At 41.1% G+C, this 26,269-nt stretch overlaps 3 protein-coding genes across 3 annotated transcripts; all 3 read right to left on the reverse strand.

Moving 5' to 3' along the window:
• Window positions 1-11,992: 11,992 nt before the first annotated feature.
• On the reverse strand, window positions 11,993-12,650 carry K441DRAFT_654003 (uncharacterized protein). Its single transcript, XM_067647628.1, has 3 exons — window positions 12,325-12,650; window positions 12,215-12,254; window positions 11,993-12,157 (listed from the first exon to the last, which is right to left on the reverse strand). The coding sequence occupies exon 1, from the start codon at window positions 12,617-12,619 to the stop codon at window positions 12,341-12,343; it is 279 nt and encodes a 92-aa protein (XP_067508216.1). The 5' UTR covers window positions 12,620-12,650; the 3' UTR covers window positions 11,993-12,157; window positions 12,215-12,254; window positions 12,325-12,340.
• Window positions 12,651-12,665: 15 nt separating this feature from the next.
• On the reverse strand, window positions 12,666-17,451 carry K441DRAFT_693467 (meiotically up-regulated gene 190 protein). Its single transcript, XM_067652654.1, has 6 exons — window positions 16,102-17,451; window positions 15,618-16,053; window positions 14,660-15,546; window positions 14,356-14,607; window positions 13,329-14,306; window positions 12,666-13,253 (listed from the first exon to the last, which is right to left on the reverse strand). The coding sequence occupies exons 1-6, from the start codon at window positions 17,152-17,154 to the stop codon at window positions 13,143-13,145; spliced, it is 3,717 nt and encodes a 1,238-aa protein (XP_067508217.1). The 5' UTR covers window positions 17,155-17,451; the 3' UTR covers window positions 12,666-13,142.
• Window positions 17,452-18,308: 857 nt separating this feature from the next.
• K441DRAFT_703268 (NFX1-type zinc finger-containing protein 1) lies at window positions 18,309-24,471 on the reverse strand (the record flags this gene model as incomplete). The annotated part of the gene is made up of 8 exons (XM_067653463.1): window positions 22,322-24,471; window positions 21,334-22,273; window positions 21,142-21,301; window positions 20,659-21,108; window positions 20,209-20,628; window positions 20,009-20,172; window positions 18,487-19,947; window positions 18,309-18,434 (listed from the first exon to the last, which is right to left on the reverse strand). Exons 1-8 carry the CDS (start codon window positions 24,418-24,420, stop codon window positions 18,309-18,311), a joined length of 5,820 nt encoding a protein of 1,939 aa, XP_067508218.1. The 5' UTR covers window positions 24,421-24,471.
• Window positions 24,472-26,269: the final 1,798 nt, after the last annotated feature.

Raw genomic sequence — 26,269 nt, forward strand, 5'->3', positions numbered from 1 at the left:
CCTTTTAGTATACTAGGGAATGCTACTATATAGCCTTCTAGTGGCAAGCCAGATCTCTTATAGATGTTATAAAAGATAGTTAACTTAAAGTTAAAGCTGTCACTAACTCTATTATACTTTTAGTCGTCTATATAGATCTTTACAATTATAGCTACCTTCTTGCTGTATTTAGGCCCTTGCCTAGGTCCTTACTCTACACTAGGCATAACTAGTTTAGGTAGTATATATATAGGTAGCTATTACGGCTACTGTAGTTACTATAACTATAGCAATTAGTTAATAGGAGTGTGGATTTAGTTATAATTAGAGGATTAAAAACTAAGAGGGGTAGTAGGGGTAGTAAGGGTAGCAATTAGAGTAGCTGGCGGTACAGCAATTGGAGTAGCTGGTAGTGCAGTAATTGGAGTAGTTAGCGGTATAGCAGTTAGAATAGCTAGTGGAAGAGCTGGTAATGCTTATATAGCTAGTAAGGGACTATAAAAAGGTGTTAACGCTAGTAGAGCTATAGCAAGCTTATTTAAGGTTAAATTAAGTTAGTCTTATAGAGCTACAGTAATTATTGGCTTAATATCATTAAGGGCTAAACCAATCTCTTTATCCGTCTATTCGTGAAACTCTTCTTCTTAGAGGAGGTTAAATAGTACTTCTAAGATTAAATATCTGTTATTATACTTTCTGATATACACTCCTCTCTTAAGTAGATAGATGCGTAACTTTACTCTTATATCGGTTCGTATACGTTTAAAATCCTTAATAGTAAAGCCTTTAAATTCCTCCTTAAATACTATCCATAGTGTATAGTCTATAAAGTTCTCCTATGTGTATATATAGACCTTTATTACTATATAATTTCCTAGCTTATCTTTAGAAGCTATAGCAGCAGTAATTCTATTACCATACTTTAATATCTTTTCTTACTACTCTATTATAGTGTAAAGCAATATACGTTTAGGTGGAGGTTATAAAGGTTTAAGGTTTTAAGGTTTAAGGTTAAGGTTAAGGGTTAAGGGTTAAGGTTAAGGTTAAGGTTAAGGTTGAGGTTAAGGGTAGTATATACGTTCTCTATAGCCGTCGGGCCTGTAAAGTATTCTTAGTAAGATTGCTATTCTCTTAGTAATCTATTATATTAGCTATAAAGCTAGTATAAATTCTCCTAAGCTTAAGGGAGGTTGTAATCTTCTCTGAGTAAAAATATAATTCTTTAGGCGATCTAACGCGTTAGCAGTTAAGTTAATACGTGGTCTTAAGCTTTAAGGGTAATATAGCTTTCTCCTTTAATAAAATAGATAAGAACTAGGCGATTATAAACTGTTTCCAGTACTACTTCTTAAGCGCTAGCTATTGCGTATTTCCTAATCTATACGTCTACTAATTAGTATTGGTATAACTCTCTTTATTAACGTGCATAAATATCACTTATAGTGGTACGTATGCGGTATTAAAGTTGGTAGTTGATTATTGTCTAGAAGAAAGGGGTTGCTCCAAGGTCAGACAGTTAGTCTCGCTTCGTAGTCCCATGACTACGTCAGTGCGTACAGGTCGGCCAGACCACGCTAAAAGGTCGGTCCGATAGGCGAAACCTCCGCCCACCACACCAAACCCCACCCTTTCCCTCCCAAACTGACCCTACCATCTACCCTATCTTTTCTTATATATCTATCTTAAATCTATTATAAAAATATTTTTTATATAATAATTATTACCTTAAANAGCTATATAAGCTATTTATAGCTTATTTTATNGTAATTTTAATAGTTTAAGCTATTTATAAAGCCTATTTAAACTAAAATAAAATCCTATAAAGGTAAATAATAAGTTTTTTCTAATATATTTAAAACATGTTTCTAATACGTTTAAAATATATTTATAACTAGTTATAAACCTATTCTAGCTATATATAATTAAAATATATTAAGAATTATTATTAAATATAATTTTAGTAGTTTAAGCTACTTTATTATAACTAAAAACTATATATCTTTATATATATAAATAAGGCTTAAATATAAATATAAATATATTTTATATATTTATTATTATATACTAGCTTTTATTACTTTTAATAATAATAATATAATAATAATAATTCATTGCTTAACGTCCAATTTGGATCCCTATTAGGCCTATACGGACTACTCCTTATTTATATATGGGGAGAAAACTCTATTTAAGAAAAATGAGAAAACCCCGTGATCTATCTCCCCGCCTTTTAGGACTCGCCTACTTAGCGCCTACGAGTTGCCTATAGTGCTCTACTACCTTACTATTTAACCTCTTTAGGAACTATTACTGCCGTAATAAGCCTACGGACGCGCTAGTATTATAAACTATTACTCTACTACTATAGAGTTACTAGGGGGCATCTGCTGCTCGCCCCCTTACCTTTTATTACTATTTCCCTTATAACCCGGAACTGATTTAGTATATTTTAACTAATAAGCTACTAGGTAACCGCCTTAAGGCCTTTTTATATTAAGAGTAGTGTATTATAGTTCTCTATGCCAGCTACTAAGAGCATTATTTCTTAATTGGTGCGTAGGGGGTATAGTAGTATTATATATTTTGGTGTCTATCTTAGCCAGCTATATTTGAATTTTAGGCTACCTATTAAGATACCCACCTAGTAAAGCTAATCTTTTAGTCCTATTATTCCTATTCTTAAGAGTATTACTATTATGTTTTCTGCCTTTATTAGGCCTTCTTAGAGCCCTTAGGTATTTACCCCCTATAGCGTTAACTATACTATAGCTTAGGTTCGTCTTGCCTAAGTTAGCCTCTATACTTTTAACTCCTATTTACCTCTCTAGCGTTGGTCCAACCAGTATTATATTATAGTAGATGGTTTCCTAGCGTTTTTATATATTCTACTTTAGCTTCTTTTTCTATTTTACTGTTGTCTTTACTAACCTCTTATACATCTCCCTTTCTCCTCTATATAGGCCTAGGCCCTAAAGCGGTACTATTCTTCTTCTACTTTTTTTACCTATTTCTCTAATATCTCTTCCCTACTTTGGGGTTGTTGGTTTATTCTCCTATAAGGCACCCTAGGGTCCCTCTATAGTTTACTTAGGCGTGTCTTAATATACTTTATAACATTAGAGTTACGTTTATTTTACGTCCTTTATATTATAGCGGCTTTAATATATAACTATAGGGGGGGAATATTAGATTCCTTCTTAAGCAGTACAATAGCCGTTTGCTTGTACCCACCTGTAATACTCTAAAGGTAGGCTATTTAGACCTTTTAAAGTGGTTTAAGGAGTAATTTAGGGGGGCCCTTTTTAGTTTCTCTAATGGCCTAAATACTGGATCTATATGTTATGGTTAGCCGGACGACTGCTATATATAGTAGGCGTAACCTCTAGAAGCATAAACCCTATATAGAATTAATAATCCTAAATAAAGCGATAAACTATACTTGGCCTTTACGGGCCGCTTATGCCGCATATGCGCTCTACCAGAGCTTGCTGTTTACCTATACTCCTAATACCCTTAGGCCCTAAACTAGTTGACCCCTAAAGCCTTAGATATAAATTATATACTAAAGATCTGCAGATTGGTTACGTTTTCTTATAAATAATAATAATATATATATATATATATTAAAACTATTTACTCTCTTTATATTAGATCTTATATTTTATAAAAACTATTATAAATTCTAAGGGTATTTATAATATTTTTTACCCTTTATATTTAAAAGAACTAATATTATTAGCTTGCCCGCGAAGCCCTACTACATACGTCCACGTCGCCGCGGGTGGAAACATTATCGGGAAATTATTCCCTATAATGGCTAAGTGCAGAGGCGATAGAGGAGAGCTATTGCAGCGCGCGCAGCGCGCTGGTGTTGCAACTCTATGGTGTTAAGCCTGCGACACGTATATCGCCCTTAACAACACCAGGAGTCCTACTGCCCCTACTTAGGGCTCCTACCATACCATCTAGGGGGGCCATTAAGGGAAACTAGGATACGAAAACCGCCCAATATACGACTATCTAGCTCGCAGCCAGGCCCAAAACTGGCCTTATTTAGCTAGTTAACGTAAACGCGCCCTAGGCGTACAATAGGACACCCTTAGGCTTGCACTAGCTCTAAGACTAAGAGGATATAGTAAAGGCGTAGGGAACCTCTTTTTATAAGAACTTATTAAGGTTAACGCGTCGCAGATACTTTATACGAAACTTATTAAGGCCCTAAGGCCACTATAAAGAACTTATTAAGGCCCTGCCCAAAGAACTTATTAAGGCCCCTCTATGAGGGCCTATCTAGTATCCGGTATACCTAGGTAACTTAGAAGAGGGTCTTAATAGGCGTAGTGCGCGCGACCTAGACGATAGCGACGTAATAGCGACGTAATAGCAACGCGACGGCGACCAGACGGCTTAACGAGGTGGAAATACGGGCAAAGCTCTAGGCAGCGGAAATACAGGCTAGCTTTAACGGCCCTATGGCGTACAACTTAGTCGACTTATAGGTGACTTATAGGAGGGTCTTAATAGGCGTAGTGTACGTAACCTAATGCGTATATGTATAAGGCAACTTATAGGAGGGTTTTAATAGGCGTGGTGTATATAACCTAATGCATATATATAGGGGAGGCTATAGGGGAAACATAGGCCAGTTAGACGAGGTCTTAATAGTTAAAGATATAGGCTAGCTTATAAAAGGGGGGGATATAAGCTTAATTAGTAGGAGAGGGGGGAGTAAATCGTCCGGTGCGGGACCTAGTATCTCTACAGCCCCTTTCCTATAAGACACGGTCGGCCTATTATAAGGAGACTCTTACAGGTAATATAAAACAGGAACCTCCCGCGGGGTATAGTACGTAGTAGCTACTGCTAGCTTTAAGGACCTTACCCCTTAGTTAGGCTCTAACCCTTAGTGTACCTAGTAGGCAGGCAAAATTACGTCCTAGCTAAAGAGACTACTACGTGGCTTAAAAGAACGGATATGCGTGTTAGTATATTAATAGACAGAACCGTCCGTCTCTAGGGTGGTATACCGGTAAGATATACTTAAGAAGTAAATAGGAGTTACTTAGGCAGGAAGGTTTTGGCTAGGCCTAACTATAAAAAGTGCGCCTAAGTCTGCATTGCAGGATGTAGTTATAACGCCTTTACAGGATTACGCTAGTAGGCGCGTAAGACAGGAGTTACAACCCCTAGAAATGGCAGCTTATACCTATACTAGTGGAAATAATAGAAAAGGCGTAAAACTAGAGGCTATAGAAGGCTTCTAAGCTGTGCAAAAGCGTACTAACTCTAAAAGGAGACTCTTATACAGACTGCTGGGGGGTAAACTAGTACTTAGGCTAATAACCCGTTATAAGATATCTAAAAGAATGGTAAAATTCCCTATATAAGTGGTGGTGACAGCTAACTGCTTACAGACTAGGACTAAAGCACTAGAAAACTAAGGTAGAGGCTTAGATAAGTAGGTATATTAAACTCTACTATATTACTAGCTAATATATAACTACCTACCCCCCTTACCAGCAAACCGCACCTAGGCCGCCGTAACTACGCTTTTACAGTATAGGGAACCCACCCCCCTTAAGTTAACAACTAGGCATATAATTATAATATAACCAAATACAGAATAAGTAGAGGGGCTTAGGGGATAATTAGAAATAGAAGTCCTTATAAAGATACGTAAAGAGGTCCATAACGCTGTTATAGTCCGACACCTTAAGAGCGGAGATATTAGAGTTACCCTAAAGGACTAATAGGCAAAGGAACGAGCCGTAAGGGTAGGGGATAGGCTAGGAGAACGTATTGGCATAAAAGTACTCCGTAAGGATTACCTAGTTAAAGTCCTAGCGGTTCCTATAAGCCTTAGGGTAGAAAAGGGACGCTAGGTAGACAATATAGCAATTATATAGGAGATAGTAAGATAAACGGAACGCCTTATACTAGGACTTAAAATCACCCGAATCTAATAGCTTTAATAGGAAAATGCAAACTAAGTATATAACGAGAATAATAAGAGGATATAAAGGTCGCCGGAGACTCGCTAGGGAGACACTGGATGAACGTATAGCTCCCTTATCGTTAGCATATATACACTAGGAATGCAAAAACTCCTTATTTAAAAAGGAATAATTATAAATGGCCTTATATACAATATAAGGCTCTATAACTATAGACTACGCCTAAAACGATGCTATTGCTATATATAATGGGGATATACCTAATCTATATACGCAGCATAGGTGTGCTGCGGCTACTGTATAGGCCCCTACAATATAAGACATTACTTAAATTAAGACTAAATAAAATGCGTGAACTGCTACTAAAGCATATATAAGGCGTAGGAGAGAGAAGACTATATTAAATATAGGAGATAAAAGGCAAGGGCTTAACAGCTGCGGGAATAACTGTACGCTAGGTTATATAAATGGAAATAATAGGCGATAAGCTAGGGGGATGCAGGCGCCTTCCTAGTATTTCCTACCTTTAATACTAAAGGGCTAGGCTAGCTATTCTAAGCCTTAACAGGCTAAAAGCAACGCCGCGTGATATTACTAAACTAATTAGGGATATAAGGGTTACAGGGGATATAAGGGAGAGAACGCCCTATAGGAAGACCCCTATAGACAGCAATAGTAGGCTTAAGACTAGAATAATTAAGAATTAGACTTAATACGGTAAATATAACATTCGTAGTTAACCTATAAAGGGTATATAGCCGACTAGTAAGAATAGGGAAAGAACTAGTAATAATAATAGATTTAGATATAGAAGCGTTAACAAGAATATAAGATATGGGAATAAAAAGCTCTATATAAAATAAGTAGTAACTAGGGTGTAGATATAAGAGACAGAAGCTTTAAATATTCTAAAGAAAGTGGAAATAGAAGAAGTAAGGAACGAAAGAGAGTTAAAGGACCCTCGCTAGGGGTCCGCTACTTATCCATTATATAGTATAACTACGGCAATATAAACCACTACCTTATAAGGCCCCTATTAGACAGTCTAGACCTAGAGAAATACTATATTTTTGCTATATAAGAACCGTATTATAATACCTTTATACAATTAATATACTGCCCTTAAGGATTTTAGCTCCTATATAAACCAAAAGCAGCCATATATATATACTTTATAATTAGTAAGGCTATTAGCCTATCCTTATAGTTATAGCAGGCAGTTAATCTAGATATTATAGTTATAATAATCTAAATATATAGGGGACCGGTATAAATTATTAATGTATATAACCCTAGGGTTAAAGGGGTCCTATAAATAGAGAATATTATATTAGTAATAAGCTTACTAGAAACTAAAGGTATAGAGTTTATCCTACTAGAAGATATAAACCTCCACTACCTGTGGTAGGGGGGTATCTATATTGCTGTAGATTAACAGTTAGAGTGCCTACTAAGAGCTATAGATATCTAGGGCCTTAAGCTAGCTACCCCCCTAGGAGTAATTATATGGCAATAAGGCACTGCTAGAAGTATAATTGACCTTATATTTATAGATAAAGGCCTATACTAGAGACTTAAAAGGTATAACCCTAAAGAAGAATAGGCACTTACCCTAGACTATATCCCTATTTAGATATAGCTAGACCTAAATACTAAAGCGTAATTAAATAGAAAAAGATATATAATAAGGAAGCTTAAAATAGATAGTTTTCTTAATATAGTTAAATAATAACTCTAAGACCTAGAAGAAATCTACCTAATACTAAATAAGTAAGGCTTATTGGCTACCCCTAAGGAAATTAACTAAAGACTAAAAAGGATCTAGGTAGCAATTAAAAATAGGCTAAAAGAGTACTACCCGATTTTAAAACTGGGCCCCTACGCGCGATATATATAGTCTATATAATACGCAGTTCTAGTTACTAGCTAATAATAAGTAAGAAGGAAATATATAAGTAGCCACAACCCTAAAGATAAGAGATAATATAAAGATATAAGAAACTAGCTAAAAAATACCCTAAAAAAAGAAGTAAGGAATAACTGGAGACGGTTTATAAACAAGTATACTTTTAACCCGAGCCTCCCCTATAATAAGGGCCTTTGGGCTATAGCAAAATGGGTAAAAAAAAAAAGGTAGGGTATTTAGCAGAAGACCTATACCTACCACCCCTATAAAGAGTAGGAGAATTATAGGCCATAAACGACAATAATAAGAAGGTAAAGATCCTTATAGAAAGGTTTTTTCCCTAACTAGCTTTAGTAAACCTTAGTAATATTACAGGCGAAATACCGGTAACTCGCCTACGGGTTAACAGCGACATAATAACAGAGGAAATGGCTAGAACTATTAGCCGCCTTTTAAATAATATAGCACTAGGACTAGATGGGATTCTAAATAAGGCCCTAAAAACCTATAGGCTATTTATAGCACCTTAGCTTATAGATGTAGCTAGAGTATACTTTACTATAGGCTACTACCCGCGACTCGGAAGATCTATAATAACGGTTATCCTATAAAAAGAAGGTAAAGCAGATTATTTAATCCTAGGAAGCTACCACCCTATTGCCTTAGAAAATACCCTTAATAAGATCTTAGAAAGGGTAATAGCGGAACGTATAGTAGATATAGTAGAGGAACACGCCCTACTACTATAAAGCTAAATAGGGGTAAGAAAGAACCGCTTAATACTATTAGCACTTACGCTACTTACTACCACCATTAAATCTGCATGGGCGATGCGAAAGGACTTTATAGTATTAATACTTAGCCTAGATATTAGTGATGCCTACGATAATATACCCTATAAGCGTCTCCTATATATCCTTAGGGTAAAGGGCTTCCTAAAATGGATTATATAATTTATCTAAGGGTTTATAGGCTAGAAAGAAATATTACTAGTCTTTAGTAGATACTAGAGCCCCCCTATTGTAGTTACAACAGGAATACTATAAGGATTACCCCTCTCGCCTATACTCTTCCTTTTTTTTATAAATAACCTGCTTAACTCCTTTAAGAAAGGGGCAACCTAGGGGATAGGCTTTATTAATAATATAAACCTAATTATATACGGGCTAATAGCCGTAAAGAATTATAGAATACTAAAGAAAGCCTATAACACTTATATAGAATAGGCAAAACGTTATAGAGTCTAATTCTTACTAGAGAAATACTAGCTAATCTATTTTATAAGAAAACGTAACTAATCTGCAGATCTTTAGTATATAATTCGCATTTAAGGCTTTAAGGGTTAACTAGTTTAGGGCCTAAGGGTATTAGGAGTATAGGTAGATAGTAAGCTCCGGTAGAGTATATATACGGCATAAGCGGCCCGTAAAGGCTAAGTATAGTTTATCGCTTTATTTAGGATTATTAATTCTATATAGGGTCTATGCTTTTAGAGGTTACGCCTACTATATATAGCAGTTGTCTGGCCAACCATAATATATAGATCTAGTATTTGGGCCATTAGAGAAACTAAAAAGGGCCCCCCTAAATTACTCCTTAAACTACTTTAAAAGGTCTAAATAGCCTACCTTTAGAGTATTATAGGCGGGTATAAGCGAACGGCTATAGTACTGCTTAAGAAGGAATCCAATATTTCCCCCCTATAGTTATATATTAAAGCCGCTGTAATATAAAGGACATAAAATAAACGTAACTTTAATATTATAAAGTATATTAAGACACGCCTAAGTAAACTATAGAGGGACCTTAGGGTGCCCCATAGGAGAATAAACCAATAACCCTAAAGTAGGGAAGAGATATTAGAGAAATAGGTAAAGAAAGTAGAAGAAGAATAGTGCCGCTTTAGGGCCTAAGCCTATATAGAGGAGGAAGGGAGACATATAAGAGGTTAGTAAAGATAATAGTAAGATAAAAAAAGGAGCTAAAGTAGAACACGTAAAAACGCTAGGAAACTATCTACTATAATACAATACTGGTTAGACTAATGCTAGAGAGGTAAATAGGAGTTAAAGGTATAAAGGCTAACTTAGGTAAGATAAACCTAAGCTATAGTATAGTTAATACTATAGGGGGTAAATATCTAAGGGCTCTAAGAAGGCCTAATAAAGGCAAAAAATATTATAGTAACACTCTTAAGAACAGGAATAATAGGACTAAAAGATTGGCTTTACTGGGTGGGTGTTCTAATAGGTAGCCTAAGATATAAATATGGCTGGCTAAAATAAATACTAAAATATATAATACTGCTATGCCCCCTATACACTAATTAAGAAATAATACTCTTAGTAGCTGGCATAGAGAATTATAATACACTGCTCTTAATATAAAAAGGCCTTAAGGCGGTTACCTAATGGCTTATTAATTAAAATATGCTAAATTAGTTCTAGGTTGCAAGGGAAATAGTAATAAAAGGTAAGGGGGCGAGCAGTATATGCCCCCTAGTAACTCTATAGTAGTAGAGTAATAGTTTATAATACTAGCGCGTTTATAGACTTGTTACGGCAGCAGTGGTTTCTAAGAAGGTTAAATAGTAAGGTAGTAGAGCACTATAGGCGACTTATAGGCGCTAAGTAGGCAAGTCCTAAAAGGCAGGGAGATGGATTACGGGGTTTTCTTATTTTTCTTAAATAGAGTTTTCTCCCTATATATAAATAAGGAGTAGTCCGCGTGGGCCTAATAGGGATCTAAATCGGACGTTAAGCAATGAATTATTATTATTATTATTAATATTATTAGCTTAAAAATATATATTTATACTTATTAAATTAATATAATAAATATAACTTTTATTTAGTACTTAAAGAGCTTAAATAATTCTTAATTATAAATATAATAAAAGGAACTTTAAATTATATATATTTAAAAATAGATTAGAATATATTTAAAACTAAATTAGAACTAGATTAGAACTAGATTAGAATTAGATTAGAACTAAATTAGAATATATTTTAAATTAGATTAAAATATATTAGGAACTTAATTTACTTTTATAGCTATATTTAACTCTAATATACTATTTTATAGCTTAAATTTAATTATTACTAAAAGGAAGTATTTTAAATTAGAATATATAGTAAATATATTTTAAATATATTCTAAATATGTTCTAAATATGTTCTAAATATGTTCTAAATATATTCTAAACATATTCTAAACATATTCTAGCTAGTTATTTATAATAATTAATTTTAATTAAGAGGTAAGTTATATAGTAGGATAAGTAATTTAGGCTTAGTTAACTATATAACTTTATATTTTAAGTTAAGGCTACCCTATATAGAGATTATATATTAGCGCTTATAGTAGGCTAACCTTTTAATATAGTTTAGCCGACTTATAACTATACTATTTACTTACTTTATATTAGACCTTATATCTTTTAAAAAAAATTAAAAAATTTAAGGGTATTTATAAATTTTTATTTTTTACCCTTTATATTTAAAGAACTAATATTATTAGCTTAGGAATATATATTTAGCTAGTTTATATTATATTTAAATATTATAAACTTATTTATATATACTTTTTAAACAAATATAATAAATATAACTTTTATTTAGTACCTAAAGAGCTTAAATAATTCTTAGTTAAAAATATAATAAAAGAACTTTAGATTATATATATTTAAAACTAAATTAAAAAGTACCTAAAATTAGATTCAAATATATTAGAAACTTAATTACATTTATAGCTATATTTAACTCTAAGATACTATTTTATAGGCCTAAAAAATTATTTAAATTAGAATATATATTAAATATATTCTAAATACGTTTTAAATACGTTCTAAATACGTTCTAAATATATTCTAAATATATTATAACTAGTTACTTATAATAATTAATTTTAATTAGAAGGTAAGTTGTGTGGTAGAATAAGCGATTTGGGCTCGGTTGACNATACGACTTTGTATTTTGAGCTGGGGCTGCCCCGTACAGGGATTGTGCATTAGCGCTTATGGTAGGCCGACCTTTTAGCGTGGCCTAGCCGACCTGTAACCACACTACGTCACGTGATTAATGTTCCGACAGTGCGTGTCCTTATTATACTAAATATTTAAGGGCTTCTACCTCTCCTCCTTGCTAGGCCTCCTTTTTACTTTACGTACGTATTTGGGACCAGTAGCCTAATAAATCTTATTGCACCAGATTACCTTCCTTTAGTATACGCCGTAAGGGCGGAGTTCTAACTAAATAACGTACTACTATACTCGCTCCTCCCTCACACACGGCGGATAATCTTCTTTAATAGCAGCTGTGTGAGTCTTAATGCCAGAAACTTCTATAACGCGCTGCTAAATTATCTGCTATATAAGGTTCTCCTTGCCCTCTAGAGGGTTTACACTGGCTTTAAAAGTAAGCTCTGGCTATAGGTCTCCCTTCTCCTTAAATGGGCACTAATTAATGTATGTTGCGATTACGTTAGCGTCCGAGTTTATAAGTTAACGAGGTGCTCCGCGAAGGTCTAGTTTATTTAAGTACTGGAGATAATAAGCGCGCTTGCTTCTGAGGACATTGGAGGCAGTAGATCTAGGGATATTAAAGTGCTCCTTTAGTTTATTAAGAGAATAAGGTATAGCCTCCTGCTGGCAGAAGTACAGGACTACAAAGATAGTAGAGCGCTGTGGGGTCTCGAGCTGCCCGTGGCCATCTCTATCCTCTGCGACGACGGGTAGTGGAGTAGAAAAGCGCGTGCGCTTCCTTTTTTGAGGATTGGGCATTGAAAATATTAAGAAAGGATTAGGTTTGGGTAAAAATTAGGTGTATATTGATCTATCTTTGCGTTGTATTGATGAGCTGTGTTGGCTGCCAAGCAATTGCTTATATCCGGAGAATTCGCTACCTTAAGAGATTGTCTATGCGCTACATGTGTGGGCTAGGGCTTTGACCGAATGAGAATAATGGCATGCGGGCGGCGGCTACAAATGGTTGTCCTGAGACAAATATGCCTTACTGCTGCTTAGACAATACCTCTTGAATATCCCAACAAGCCGCAACGACAAAAAGGACTTAGCTTATAATATCGACCATAATTAGATTTAGCTATGGCAATTGCTTCAATTTTATGGCCTGAGCCGGACCTGCACATCGAATTTCACGATAATATATCGGATTACCTTCCAACCCAGAGTAACAGTTCCACCAATCCGCCCCGAATAACTTCCTACCGACGCCGTTTTATTTTGTATGCTCGTCAGACTATTACCAAGCAGCATTCCGAATTACGAAGCTAACCATATTCTGTTACGCCTCCGTCTCGATGCCTGTGTCGCGTTCGTTGTACTTGAAGGCGCTTGCTACGTGTTGCTGGCCGTGCTCAACTTTATGCTTCATCCATTGAACTGTCCTGGGTCCCTGAAAATAACAAAGTAATGTGAGTACAAGTTCCTCAGTAACCCTCTGAACTCTTTTATGATGTTTAAGACTCACCTTCCACTGCATCAACCCCCTATTTCTGCGATTAAGTTGCTTCCGATGAGCTTTGTAGTCTTTGATCTGGTCTACCATCCCTCTCTTCCCATTGGACTCCAAGCTCTCACTACTAGCCCCACTACGTGTTGTGGGTGTCATTTCATCCGCTGAATCAGAGGCGGAGTCGGAGTCGGAGTCACTACCACTCTCTCTATCACTCTCGGCCTTGCTATCTTCATCATTGAAATCCATCCCATCATTATCGGCGCAGGTATCCAACACCTCCATCACATCTCCCAAGTTGATGTCTTTGCTGGCTAGCTTACTACGATACCCACTCAGCCCGCTCCAGAACGTCAATTTTATCTCGATTGAGCCAACTTTTTCACCGTATTCCTCCAAACAATTTGTCTCTGCGCGTTTGAGGTTGCCTTTCCAAACTGGCAGCTTGATCGACTGTTCCTCGTTGTCTGGAATGTCCTTGAGCCAGAGCACTGCAAAGGCTGGCGTATGATCCAGCATTGTTGACGCCGTGCGGAATTCGACCATGAGTGGTGTGCAATATCTCTTCCGCACCGGGAGACGTAGCGTATGACCCCGCTTGCTCTTCCATACACCTTGGCCTTCGGACCGCAGCTTGCCTCTAGCGAGAGTTGTCCGCACTTTGATTCTCATGCCTTGTAGATCATGTGGTAGATCACTCGACCTTATCTCTGGTGCCACTTCCACGGTGCCGTAATCCCACCCAAGCAATGATTTTGGAGCTTGAAGCTGTATGGAACGGAAAACAAGAGAGATGCGAGCACGACCGTAACCAATGCCACCGGAAAGTGGGAAGTAACCGTTGATTTGCGAGCGATGGGCAAACAGCTTGTTGAGAGGGAGGTATACTACGCCAAGGAGGGGGTCGTCTTCGTGCACGCGAGCATCTCTCACACTGATATGAATTTCGGAGTTGCGGAAATCCCGAATGAAACGTTCACAGCCAGCGTTAAACTATGGGATGTATTAGTAAATTATAGGATAACGAGTTTAGAAAACCCACGAATGGTTTCGCATTCTTAGGCTTCGTTCGGGTCCTGAAGATTTTCTGATGGTTGAGAATTATGGTACAATAAGCGCTGGGGAGGTCATCGCCTTCTTCTTCCTCGCCGCTAGCGTCTTCATTCGTGCTAGCTCGGTTCTTGTTAATGGATTCTAATTCGAGGCTCGTTATTTGATGAATCTGAACAGAAAGTATGCCACTAGGGTACTCTTGCGGTGGAGGTGAGCCGATGATGAGTTGATCTTGACGTGCCTGTGGAACTTAGTACCTTCGCCAGCTACACAATGTATAGAATTCATCTTACCTTGAAGTCCTGTGCCTTTTGTTGCTCAATTTCGGCAGATTCATCTTTCCTAGCCTCTCGAAGTTTTCGGCCGGCTTCCTCGTATACTTTCGCTTTTAGCTGGTCAATATTTTTGACACTGGGATCTTCTTCTTGATGCGCAAGCTGAGAGTCTGTGATTCTCTTCTTCGAGAAATACCCAACACTCCAATCAAGCTTCCCTGGCATCCCCTCTCCAGCCTTGAGTGACTTAAATCCATCTTGTCTATCACACATCTTCCCATTTGTATGCGAATCGCGCATAAGATGCTTGATATCAACCTCAATACGACCAAGGTCATCGTCTGCAGTAGTGCGATCTGAATCCCACAACTGAACACGAAGACGGTCATCCACATTAAGCTCCTCGGGCGTGACTAGGATAAAGGCGGTTTCATCCCAATGAGGCTCCATCTCTGATATTAGAACCCGCGTGGACCAAAGAGGTTTCCCGAACTTCGCCCACCCAACAGAGACGTAAGGGTCGGCGGATCCCTTTTTGATCCCAGCGATGCCAGCATCACCCTCTTTGAAGTCAAATGCACGCTTGATCCGCACAACAAACACGCCTCGAGCTACAGTATCTTTCTTGAAATCATCACCAACAAGCATGTCTTTGAGATCAAGAGTCAAGCTTTTGGGAGCTACGTACTCAGCCATGGCAGCGTCAACCGAGCTCTGGACGAATCTTGAGATCAGAGGTAGATCCATGATATTAGGGCCTCTTTTTATTAATGGAATGCATGAAAGGTCAACCTTGGGTTGGCCAAGGAAGGTAACCGTGCAGAGAGAGAAAAACGGCGGGTCTGGCGTAAGTTGAATTCGCAGACGTAGAGTCCCGACAATGCCATGTAACTCAACCCATACAGCTAGCGATTGTTAGTATAAAATCAATCGGAGATTAAACTTTCAAAATCGGAGCCCAATAGGAAGTACTTACGGAACTTTACATTCGCTGGGAGGTAAAACGCAAGGTAAAGATGTGCGTTTTTTGCCCGGTTCCGCATGCCCCTTTTCCTAGTTCTTGGACGGTATGCAAAAGCAATCTCGACATTAACAAAATCACCTTCTTCAGCTTCCATGCCTTCCACAACGTTTTCATTCTTTTCTTTATCCTCGTTCCTAATGCCCCTCTTTTCTTTAGAATTGTCGTCTTCTGATTTGTCTTGAACTTCTCCTTCCCCAGGAACAGTTCTATCGCTGTTATTCATCTCGCTATTGCCAGACCGCAGTTTACCGTCTTCTGATACGGCTTTCGCAGCAGCGCCAGTTGGTAGCCATCGAATTCCAAGGATACGCAATGCTTCGCTGCCTTGGCCAATGTCGTCAACACTGACCATTCGGACCATTCTTGGCAAACTCACTTGCATAACATCCTAAGAATCGTCAACTACGAAGCCTGGTTAGTTAATTATAGGACCTACCTCCAAAGTGTCGGCTACACTAATGAATAAATCAGGGTTGACGAGAGGCCAAATGGATGCAAGAAGCGAATTAAGCCATTGTGTAGACTCGGCAGTCTCGGATTTCGCCAATTTATTTCCCTGGTGTCTTTCAGCCTCCCAGATCTCATCCTCCCAAACGCCTTTGATTCTGTTCTCAGTCCATTGCTGCATGCCCAGAATGATTGCAGCGGAAACACCCAAAGCAACAGCCAATTCTATGGAAGTGAATATCATTCCTGAGATGCCTGTAGTGCTTCGGACAACCTGTGAAACGAGGATAATGATAGTCAATGACGTTGCTACGATTCCTAGGCCAGTCGTAATAGCAGTTTTATACACTTGCGTTATCTCATCTCTAGCGGCTGCGAACTCCGGCGGAGGAAAGAGCATCTCCATTGCTTCGTGAGCTTCTTGTGCTTCCGATTGCTCATCTCGCAATTGACGATCCCCTCTGTTCATTGCGTCACTGCCAGTCGCCGAACGATGTTCTGTACCTGCCGGAGGGCCGTTCTCTGGTGTCCTCTTCAAGTCATCGGCAGTAAAGTCGTGGATGATGACTGGCAGATGCGTAACAGGATCCGTAACCTCCCTTTCCGCACAGTCTCCCTTTCTCTTTTCCATAGTTTTCCTCTTCTGTTTGGGGTCTTGTTCATTCGACAGAGCCTGCGATGTGTCTTCAGCGGTATCGTCGTGCTCATCCTGGCCTTGCTTCCGGTCCAACCTATCATGTTGTGTATCGGAATCCTCCTCTTGATCATCTGCCACACCCTCATCTTGTCCAGTATTCTTGGTTTCGCTCTGGTATGGTTGTTCGGACCCGTCTACAGGAGCCTCCTCACCATATCGATATCGGCTTGCTGTATCTCTAATATGATGCGATTTGCGTTCTGACTCCTCTTCCTGGCCGCCGAAGCTTTCCTGCCGTTGCTGCTTCTCCTCTCGATATCGCTGGATGGTTGGGATGGGGTGGTGAGCTGTATAGGGGGCTCTGTGATCTCGTCGGCCGGTTTCTGTATTTTCATTGCCGGACATTGGGTGTGGTCTAGCGGGACTTGTTCGTGAAAGCTAGTAGAGCTCGATAAACCCGGCTCTATTAATGTGCCTATGATGTTAGGCCTTCACAAGCTCCAAAAATTATCAAGAAGCCTCAGAAAGAAATGGTAGAGTTTGAATGTAGATTTGGATTGCGTATGTACAAAAGTGTGAATTGCCATGATAGAGAGTTGCTCCAAAAATACCAAGGCTTCCCAGGCGACATGGCCCCAATTGGCGTCGTATCATCGAAAGTAAAGAGATGACGTTGTGGAAGCCGGTTTTCGCGTGGTTGACAAGGAGCTGACCTTTCGCACGGACACCACTCGGAATTCGGTACTTCAAACAGATAACTTGGCATTGCCTTAATTCTACAACCAAACATGATTCTCCCTTTCCTACTTTCACTCTTTCTCTCAAGCCTTATAATCTTCCGCCTTGCTGTTTGGTTGGTTCAATGTGAGGAATGCCAGTTACTTTATGACTCTTCCAAAAGTCTCGGGTTCGAAAGTAACCTGCAGATTTTGATTCCCAGATCCTCAATACAAGATGTTTCTGGAACGGATTATCACATGCACTGTTAAGAAAGTCGTCCACATGAGCGGCCATTCGTTGAGCCCTCATCACGCCGTGTGAATTTTGGTGAGATCTAAAGTCTCTCACAACGTTACATATAATAGAAGACCTTTATTTCCCTGGAGTATCCGAAGTCATTCATGAGGGCAGAAGGAGACCACCCAAAATCAAGTGCACATCTCAGCGGCGTATAAGATAACTCCTTATGTTCATCTAGCCATGTCCCCGAATTTAAAATGCCAAAGACCCATACCCGGATCCCAATTTATCCCTTTAACGACACAGAATGCCTGCAGATAACCAACTGCTACAGAGTATGTACCGAAACTGTAACCGACTACGGTGCTGCCGAGACAGCCTCAACGCCACCCAATATATTGATCGCAGATCAATATTGCTTGCAGATCACTGTTCCCATTTCAGCTACCATTTCATGTATTTATACCACTTGATACCCATAGATTTACAATCAAGTCGCTCATTCAATTCTCCCACACTGCACTGTTACAGAAACCCTCCCCCCCCCAACGACCCATTAACACAAAGAGATTCCCAAGACCCACATAATTGCCAAGAACCTAGTGTTCCATATTCATTGCACGAGTTACCCCCGCAACTCCCTGGTGGTTCTGTCCACCAACGGGTTCTCCGCACTCAGGGCACCGAGCCAGTTGCATCGGCATACCACACTCACCAATCGCAAACTATTGAAGAGTCAGAAACCAGAAAAAGTGGATGAACATTCTCTAAACTTACCGGATGCCCATTTACACAGTTATACCAGTGACCAGAGTGGGTAGCAATCCCTCCCGGGCCACTGACCATCGCATTCTTGATAGCGGCAATTTCTTCCGCAGTAATCTCCTCATACCACTGCCTTTGAAGCAATTTCATTAACTGCTCTACGGCTTTGCGCAACTCCTTTGCGTTCTGGAATGGCTGTTTGCATAACTCCTCCGCCTTTGTCAACAACTCTTTGGCTGTCTCTACGTACTTCGAGGCATGTTCAACGTCCACATTAGCGGAACGGCAGAAATTTTCGTTTGCCAATGCAATCCTTGAGTAGTAAATGGAGGCCTCAACCGCGAGTTTCGGTAGATTCTCAGCATCACAGTCGTTGGTAAAGGTCCTGCACGTCTGAAAGAATAGCTTGGCGAGCTGATTGGGAACCCCGCCAGGCATCTTGATAGATATCTCAGGCTGTCTTAACTGTGCTGACCGGACTTCTTGGGCAATGCTGAACTTGTCGACCAGTGCAATATGCTCCATCTTAATCTTCGCCAATCTGGCGCCAAGGGTTATCCGGCGGTCGCGCGGAACAGCTGGTACTTTATCAACGACATTCAAATCTGCCATTAGACTGTCAATACTTCTTTGTCTGGCAGCGTGGATAGTAGCGTTATGAAGCTTTTGTGCCGGCTGGTTTTCTTCGGCAACCTTGTCGCGGAAGGACTTGATTTTCTTTTCAAGGTTCCTAACCTTTTCGTGTCGTCCTTGGAGTTTCTTGGTAATCCCTATTACTTGTGCAGGAGTAACCTTCTCAACAGAATATGTAAACATTGGTTTTGGGTGAAGCGACTTGGTGATCTCATCTCTGGAGACCTCTAAATCTTGCTCCATTTTCTTAATTTCCAGCTCCAGTCCGCGAAGTTCTTCCTTTCCGGTCACGAGGAATCTTTTCGACAACTCATCAATCACAGCCCTATTTATTACCCGGTTATAGCGTTGGGTTGCATACTGTCGAACCGCGCATTGACAATCGGGGCAGCGAGGTATCGAAATAGCCAGCTCATTAGACATGTCCCGAAGTTCGGTGAATTCTCCCAATGCATCAATCGTATATACCTCTGACATTCCCATATGGCCATCCAGGGTCTCCGCAGTGAAAAAATGGCCGCACCCGAGAACAACGATAGGCGTTTCATCCAGGTCAATCTCACCGTACGATTTGAATTCGAGCATATCCACTCGAGCATCTTGTTTAGCTGAGCATGTATGGCAATAGCTTTCTGGGCATATTTCGCCACAGATCCCAGGACATTGATGGCCGCAGGAAAGGTTTCTTGAACAGCGCTTGTTGCATGGAAGACGGTTACATGGTGCAGAGCACGGCATGGTACAATCCCCTTTATGCTCGCAAGACCAAGTGCATTTCTCCACACACGGAGCACACGCTTGATGACATCGCTGGGTACATCGGGAGTGTGCACATCGAACCTTTTTACCGTTAGCAGGGTTTCACTCCTAGCATGTTACGAATTGAAACTAACGCTCTTACCTCGCAAGCTGAAAAACATGGGCCGCAATCACTGCCGCTATGACAAAGTTTCGGACAATTGTGATTGCAGGTTCCAAATCGCCGACCACAGGTTTTCGTACATGAGAAATGCTTAGCAATTGGCTGACCATCCCCATCTTTCTTATTACATCGACCACAGGTGCCTGGACATGGATGTCCACACGCCAAATTCGTTTTACAAGCCGTGGGACAGCTAAAGGATTCAGCTGAGACATCCCGCGAGCACGGGACTTCCACAATGTGCTTGCAGCCTGGAACCTGCCTGTGAACGAGAACCTTGCATACGATTTTTCTGAGATCTTGCAACTGGAAACATTGAACGCCATTTTTCGAATGGCCGCACGGAAGAGGTATGTTGTCCCACCGAACCATGCAAGGACCGCAGTCTTCGCCGCAGGTTTTCTTCTGGCAACTATGATTGCACGGCTTGTGGAGGCGCTGGCAAGGCTGTGGGCATGCGAAGACTTGGTGCATGCTCTCAGAGTGGCATCTAGCTTGACATCGGTGACCGCAGTCTGGGAGGCGTCTATCACAAGCAAGTTGGCATCCGCCCTCAGGGCTGAGTTTGGCAAAGTCATCGGGCTGGGAGGCTTCCATCTCTATATCCATGTGTCGAGGGCAGCAAAGACCAAAAGCCTTGCCAACTGAATCCGTTGATTGCAACGCACTGATGACCCGTTCCCACATGGGTACGTCGGAGTATGTGTCGGCGTTACCGATGAGATACATGCCGTGTTGTGCCCGACTGAGAAGAACATTTATACGATTAGTAGTCCTAAGAAATCCAACCTTTTTTCTCTTGTTACTTCGAACCAATGACACGATAATGACCCGGGCCTCCTCGCCTTGAAAATTATCGACTGTAGATATTCGTAAAAGTTCGCTCAACTTCTTCTTCTCTAGTGGCTTGCTCCTAGAGCTCACCTGGCTGCTCGTCTGTTCGCCTTCTGATCCAGAGTCTTCGGCGTTGAACCCTTCTTTCTCAAGCGCCTCCTCGTCACGCTCACTGATAACGATCTCAAAGTCATTACGCATCGCTGTTCGTAACTTTTGCAACTGTCCAGTGTATGGTGTCAACACTGCAATATCGTTACTGTTGTAGACACCCTGACGTACGATATGCCGAACAAGTGCGTGTGTAATTTCCACTTCCCAGACGTTGCTATGCGACTTTTGATGTATATCTTCGTGCGAACCTTCTTCGGCGTTATCGTGGTCGAGCCAGAAAACATTTTTACGCATACCAACAACATCAGGAAGGATTTTCGTACTCTCATGCGCCGTTGCACATTTAGTTGCGCCACTGGAAATGCAGGCCTTCCTCGCTCTCCGACTGAAAGTCGCTCAAACTGACTGCGGTCCAACTGATATGGTAAACCGCGTGGGTTTTCAAGGGATAGGCTATAGTTGTTTATCTGAGGACGTAGTTGTTCGTGGTCACCAATCTGGATGAAATGCTCGACACTGGGTAGTAAAGCAGATATCATATGTGGTTCCATAACCTCCCCAGCTTCCTCGCATATAACCACCTTGCATTTGACATGTTTGAGGGTAGAAATCCTTTTTGCTAGACCGGTTGTTGTAACACCAATAACATCTGCCGTTTGGAGAACTCGTCGGTCAACGTCGTCATGTATGTTAGCCAATTTCTTGCGAAGGCCATCGGCCTCTTTTACCAGTTCATAGAGACGGTCTGTCACATCTTCGCGAATCTCTTGGATCCAATGTTCTATGAGACGGACCCTATCACGCTGTGATAGTGAATAAATGTTTGCATTTGCTGACACTAGTATTTGCTGTATTGTTGATGTCGAGTTGGCCTGTTCTGACTGATCCGAACTATTCGATTTGCCTAGTAGCTTTCCGGTTGGCCTCCAAAGGTCAAAAGGCTCTCTACCAACTGTCTCAAAACCGTCTTTGTCAATACGAGAGAACTTGGAGTGTATGGTGGGGTAATTATTGGCAAGATGTTTTTTGAAATTAGGCCATTCTTGCCGTTTCTCTACGTCATGTAGCTCATCGAGAGCTAAGTTGATCGCCGTTTCTAGATGTTCGAGTTCCTTGTAAATTGTTGCAACAGTATAACCTTCGAATTTAGTCTTGCCTTCACCCTGAGAAACTACACGCAGATTTTTGCCTTCTAGTCTAGTGGAGTGGCTTTGGCCTCCCATTCGAAGAATCTTTTCAATGCCAACATCGAGAAGATTTTCCAGAAATTGGTCTAATGCATGATTGGTATAGCAGCTTCACAAATAATTAGTGATCAGCCCTAAATCCGAGTGTATAACTTACACAACAACTATTGGTCCCAAATGAGCTTTCCTCTTGCAATCTAACAACACCCTCATGAGACGGACACCGAGGAAGGACTTGCCGGTACCCGGTGGACCTTGAATGAAGGCGAACTCGCGGGTAAGTGCCGAAATGAGGGCCTTGCATTGCCCACGGTCAAGCTCTGTTCTGGCACTCAGCTGATCAATGATAGCTTCATTGTTGACTGACTCTCTTGGACTCATAAGAGCATTGCTACCGGGGTCCTTCAAAATTTTCTGTAATGAGAACTCGAAGTTTGGGCCTCGTGCATAAAGCGGCGGTGGAATCTCTAGGTGCTTCGAACTACTTCCCTGAGTAGAAATTCGATCGGGAAGAATCCACTGACGGAATGGCAATCGGCTCAGCTTCTGCATAGCCTGGAGATTTTCGAGGATTGGAATGAAAGTCGCCAGCAGAACACCTGGGAACTCAATGAGAACCCCTCGTACATTGTGACAACTCAAATGGGTCATCAATTCTACGTCGTCCTGTCGAAGAGTAGCAAGCTTTGCGGAGATACTTGCTTGGTTGTCATGAGAGCCGAGACTACAGTTTTTCTTCGCATCTGTACACTTTCTACTGGTCGTGAAGAACAAGAGCGAGCTTTTTGCATTTTTGAGTGAGACAAAGCATAGTAAAACACCTTCTTCTAAGCGCTTCGAATCTTCCCACCACTTACGTTTCTCCGGGAGTGATTTTTTACGTAGAAGTAAAGGGTGAGGGAAAGATATCTGGGCTTCTAATCCTTGCCGATGATCGAAGGAGATATGCTTGATCTGAGCTTTGGGATAAGGGTAAGCTCGTATGTTTCCAACACTAAGCTTCGAATTATCAAGCAAGGTTGAGTTGTTCTCTACTGCAAGCATCAATCCTCCAAGCGCCTCTTTCAATTCACCAAAAATATCATGACGGAGTAGGCGAAAGTGAGTATCAAGGTGACGCTGGGCTTGATCAGCGAGGAAATGAGGCTGATCAAGGTCAGTAGAAGGCAGAAATTCTGGATGATTGCTCCGAATTTCGTCCTCAGTTGGAAGGATATTGATCTTCGTAATGTCCATGTTGTCGTTATCGTGTCGCCCTTGCGGTAGTACAACATCTCGAGGATATGTAGAGGTCACTACCGTAGTTGAGATACCTTTCAACTGTGGCTCCTCCGTGTGATTGACTAGACCGTTCGCCCGTGCTACCATTGCTCGAAGCTCTCCAATTCGATTAGTGACGATCTGAAATGCCATAGACTGCCTATCGGCGCGAGTAATCTCTGCAATGTTCTCCAGTGAATTGAGTAAATCTGGAAGCTCCTCGTTAAAAGTCGCCCGTTGCTCTCTTCTGAGCAGCTCACAAAGCGCGGTCGCCATAGCGATGAGTGTTGTTTCTAAGGTTGCCGTTGATGTAGAGACTGTGGCTTCGAGATATTCTTCGAGCAAGCTGTTGCTGAGACGTTGGAAGAAAGGAATTGCTCGGGTCCCATGGTTACCACTGATGAAATTGTACAGACCTCCAACGTATGTGTCAACTGACAAGCAGTCTAACAATGCTGGGTGAGTAATGACTAGAAGGAACGGTCGAGAGAGCTTGACGAATTGACTGGAGCCATGATTGTTGGCTACCATAGTTAGTAAAGCCCGAATGTGGTCGCGGCCGTATTTGTCATCGTCGTCAAGGTCTCGTGGAAGCATCTGCTTCCAGTCTCTGTCGTCATCATTTAGAATATCCAGAGCGCCGCTCCATAGTCTTTCAATCGTCCTAGTATCATTTGGCACTGGTAGATTCTTGATATTTCTCTTCCAAGAATTATAGTCGGCTTTCGCTCTTTGTTGTTCCGGTGTTTCCTCTGGCGTTTCTCGAAACGGTCTTGATCCTACGCTATTGGAATTCGAGGATAGGTCATGGGAGAATTTGCATTGGGCTCCGAACCGACAGTTCCGTGTTTGTTGAAATTGTCGACAAGCATTGAGCTTTCTGCCTCTGTTTTCTTCGACTTCTCTGCTACTGCCACCTCTGCCACCTCCCCTTTCACTGAAACCAAGCCCTCTTCGAAATGGCCGACCTCGTTCCCGCGGTGCTGGTGGAGCCATACTGTTACATGCAATGGGTACGCTGCTAGTAGCGACAAAAAAATGCGAGGATTGGTAATACAGCGATTTGACATCAGAGAGAGGGGTTTGTATTATGAGCAATGAAGTCATTATGCCCACATATTCTTCACGTGATTTCCAAAAAAAAAGGCACACATCGCCGCACACGTGTTAAAGGCGATGCCGTGCAACTACGGGAACGTACGACGTCTCGTTCAAGCGTAAAATCGAGCAATCAATTGGTGCATATCAGACGACAAGCATCTTCAAATTGAAGTCGCAAGTGGTCTGGGCCAATCATTGTTTTTAGCGCTTGGGAGTTCATTGTATTGGAGAGATTTCAGGCTGTGCATGATTGGCATAGCCTTGCGGCACAAGAACATTTCGAGCCAACCTCCCCACGAATGCAAATATGATAGGATAGAAAGAGACATTTGTATAAAATAAGTGGACCATGATTTTGGCCTGGTAACAAGGAACTAATGTTGTGGTAGGCAATCGCACAGGCGAAGCTGATTCATATCCCATATGCCGTTGATAACCGGGTCCATGTGAGGGATCATTGGTTCAGTTCCATTTACACTATGTAGATCTTGTATGAGTATCTTAAGCACCTCTGAACTGGATATAAAAAGAATATTATATGGTTGTTTTAGGATGGAATGCACAGCCAGGGTACCGGAAATTGAATGGATGCTTCAGCGGCGTAAAGGATGGGCTGAAAAAAAGCAATAACGAAAGAGTATTGATAAAAGGATGTTCATAAGTGTAGGCATTCGGTATCATACATATTCAGCTGTGGATGGCGGTGGACTATGGCTGTGGGGGAGGCAGCCTTACAAGTGAGGCTAAGCCTCACTCTGTGCCAATATTCCACCCCCAGTGGTTCGAATTTGGACAAGGCTCATAGTCGAGGGAAAGAGTCCTCGCGATGCTGATTGAGTAAGAATGTTTGTGGTCCAATACTTTCGGGGACTTTATTCCTAAGGACACAGACTCGCTGACCGGCGTAATAATGAAGCCTGTCAACCATGATAACTTGCCTGAAGCCTAACAATGTGCATGCTCATGGCTCTGTCATGACCGGAAGTCTAGAGGTGCATGCTGTTTAGTTGTTGTTCTTTAGATAAAAGGTCGTTGTGAGTTTAGTTATATATTATTTTGCTGGCGGACCGGCTCGGCATCCGGTAGGTCATCTGGCGGTGGATGCAATCGATTTGCTAGACTATCTACGCAGAAGCAACGGACTGTCGATTGTTGTACTAACGTTACCCCACGCTTCCGGTGAAAGGCGAAGAGCCGCGGCGGAAAGCTCGTGACTTAGTCTTCTGCACGAGTTAACTTGACGAGGAAGGAGCTGCATGGCATGATTGGCGTAATGCAGGATTGCGTTGTGCGTGCATGCCTAGACGTTCTTTCAGCTTCCTATTAGTGGGAGGGGTTGGGGCATTCCTCTGGCGCAATGAGCGCTTTACGTTCGTCGATGCGATGGCGAAGATCGCAAGTAGAAAAGGATAAAAAGGTCTTCGGTGGTATGTTTTGCTCTGCTTCTCGCCCTCAGTACTTATCAAAAAGTTACAGAGCGACTCGAAGGCGGTAGCGTTGGCGGTAGAGTTGGAGGTAGCTTCACGTTTCATCCTGTCCTGTCCGAATGGCCTGCATACAGATAGATGCAGTTATTCGCAGGGGAGGGCTTCACCGGAATATATGCAGCCGTCAGTATTCGTGGTACCAGCCGGGCTACGGCTTGGTAAGGCCATCTCAGCCGCTTGCAATTCATCTTCTAGCCCTCTCCTCCACATAGTTGGATGGTCGATCTTGCGGTTTCAGTTGCCCAACCTTGCTATTC

This window comes from Cenococcum geophilum (assembly GCF_001692895.1).
Source record: "Cenococcum geophilum 1.58 unplaced genomic scaffold K441scaffold_6, whole genome shotgun sequence".
NCBI classification, from domain to species: domain Eukaryota; kingdom Fungi; phylum Ascomycota; class Dothideomycetes; order Gloniales; family Gloniaceae; genus Cenococcum; species Cenococcum geophilum.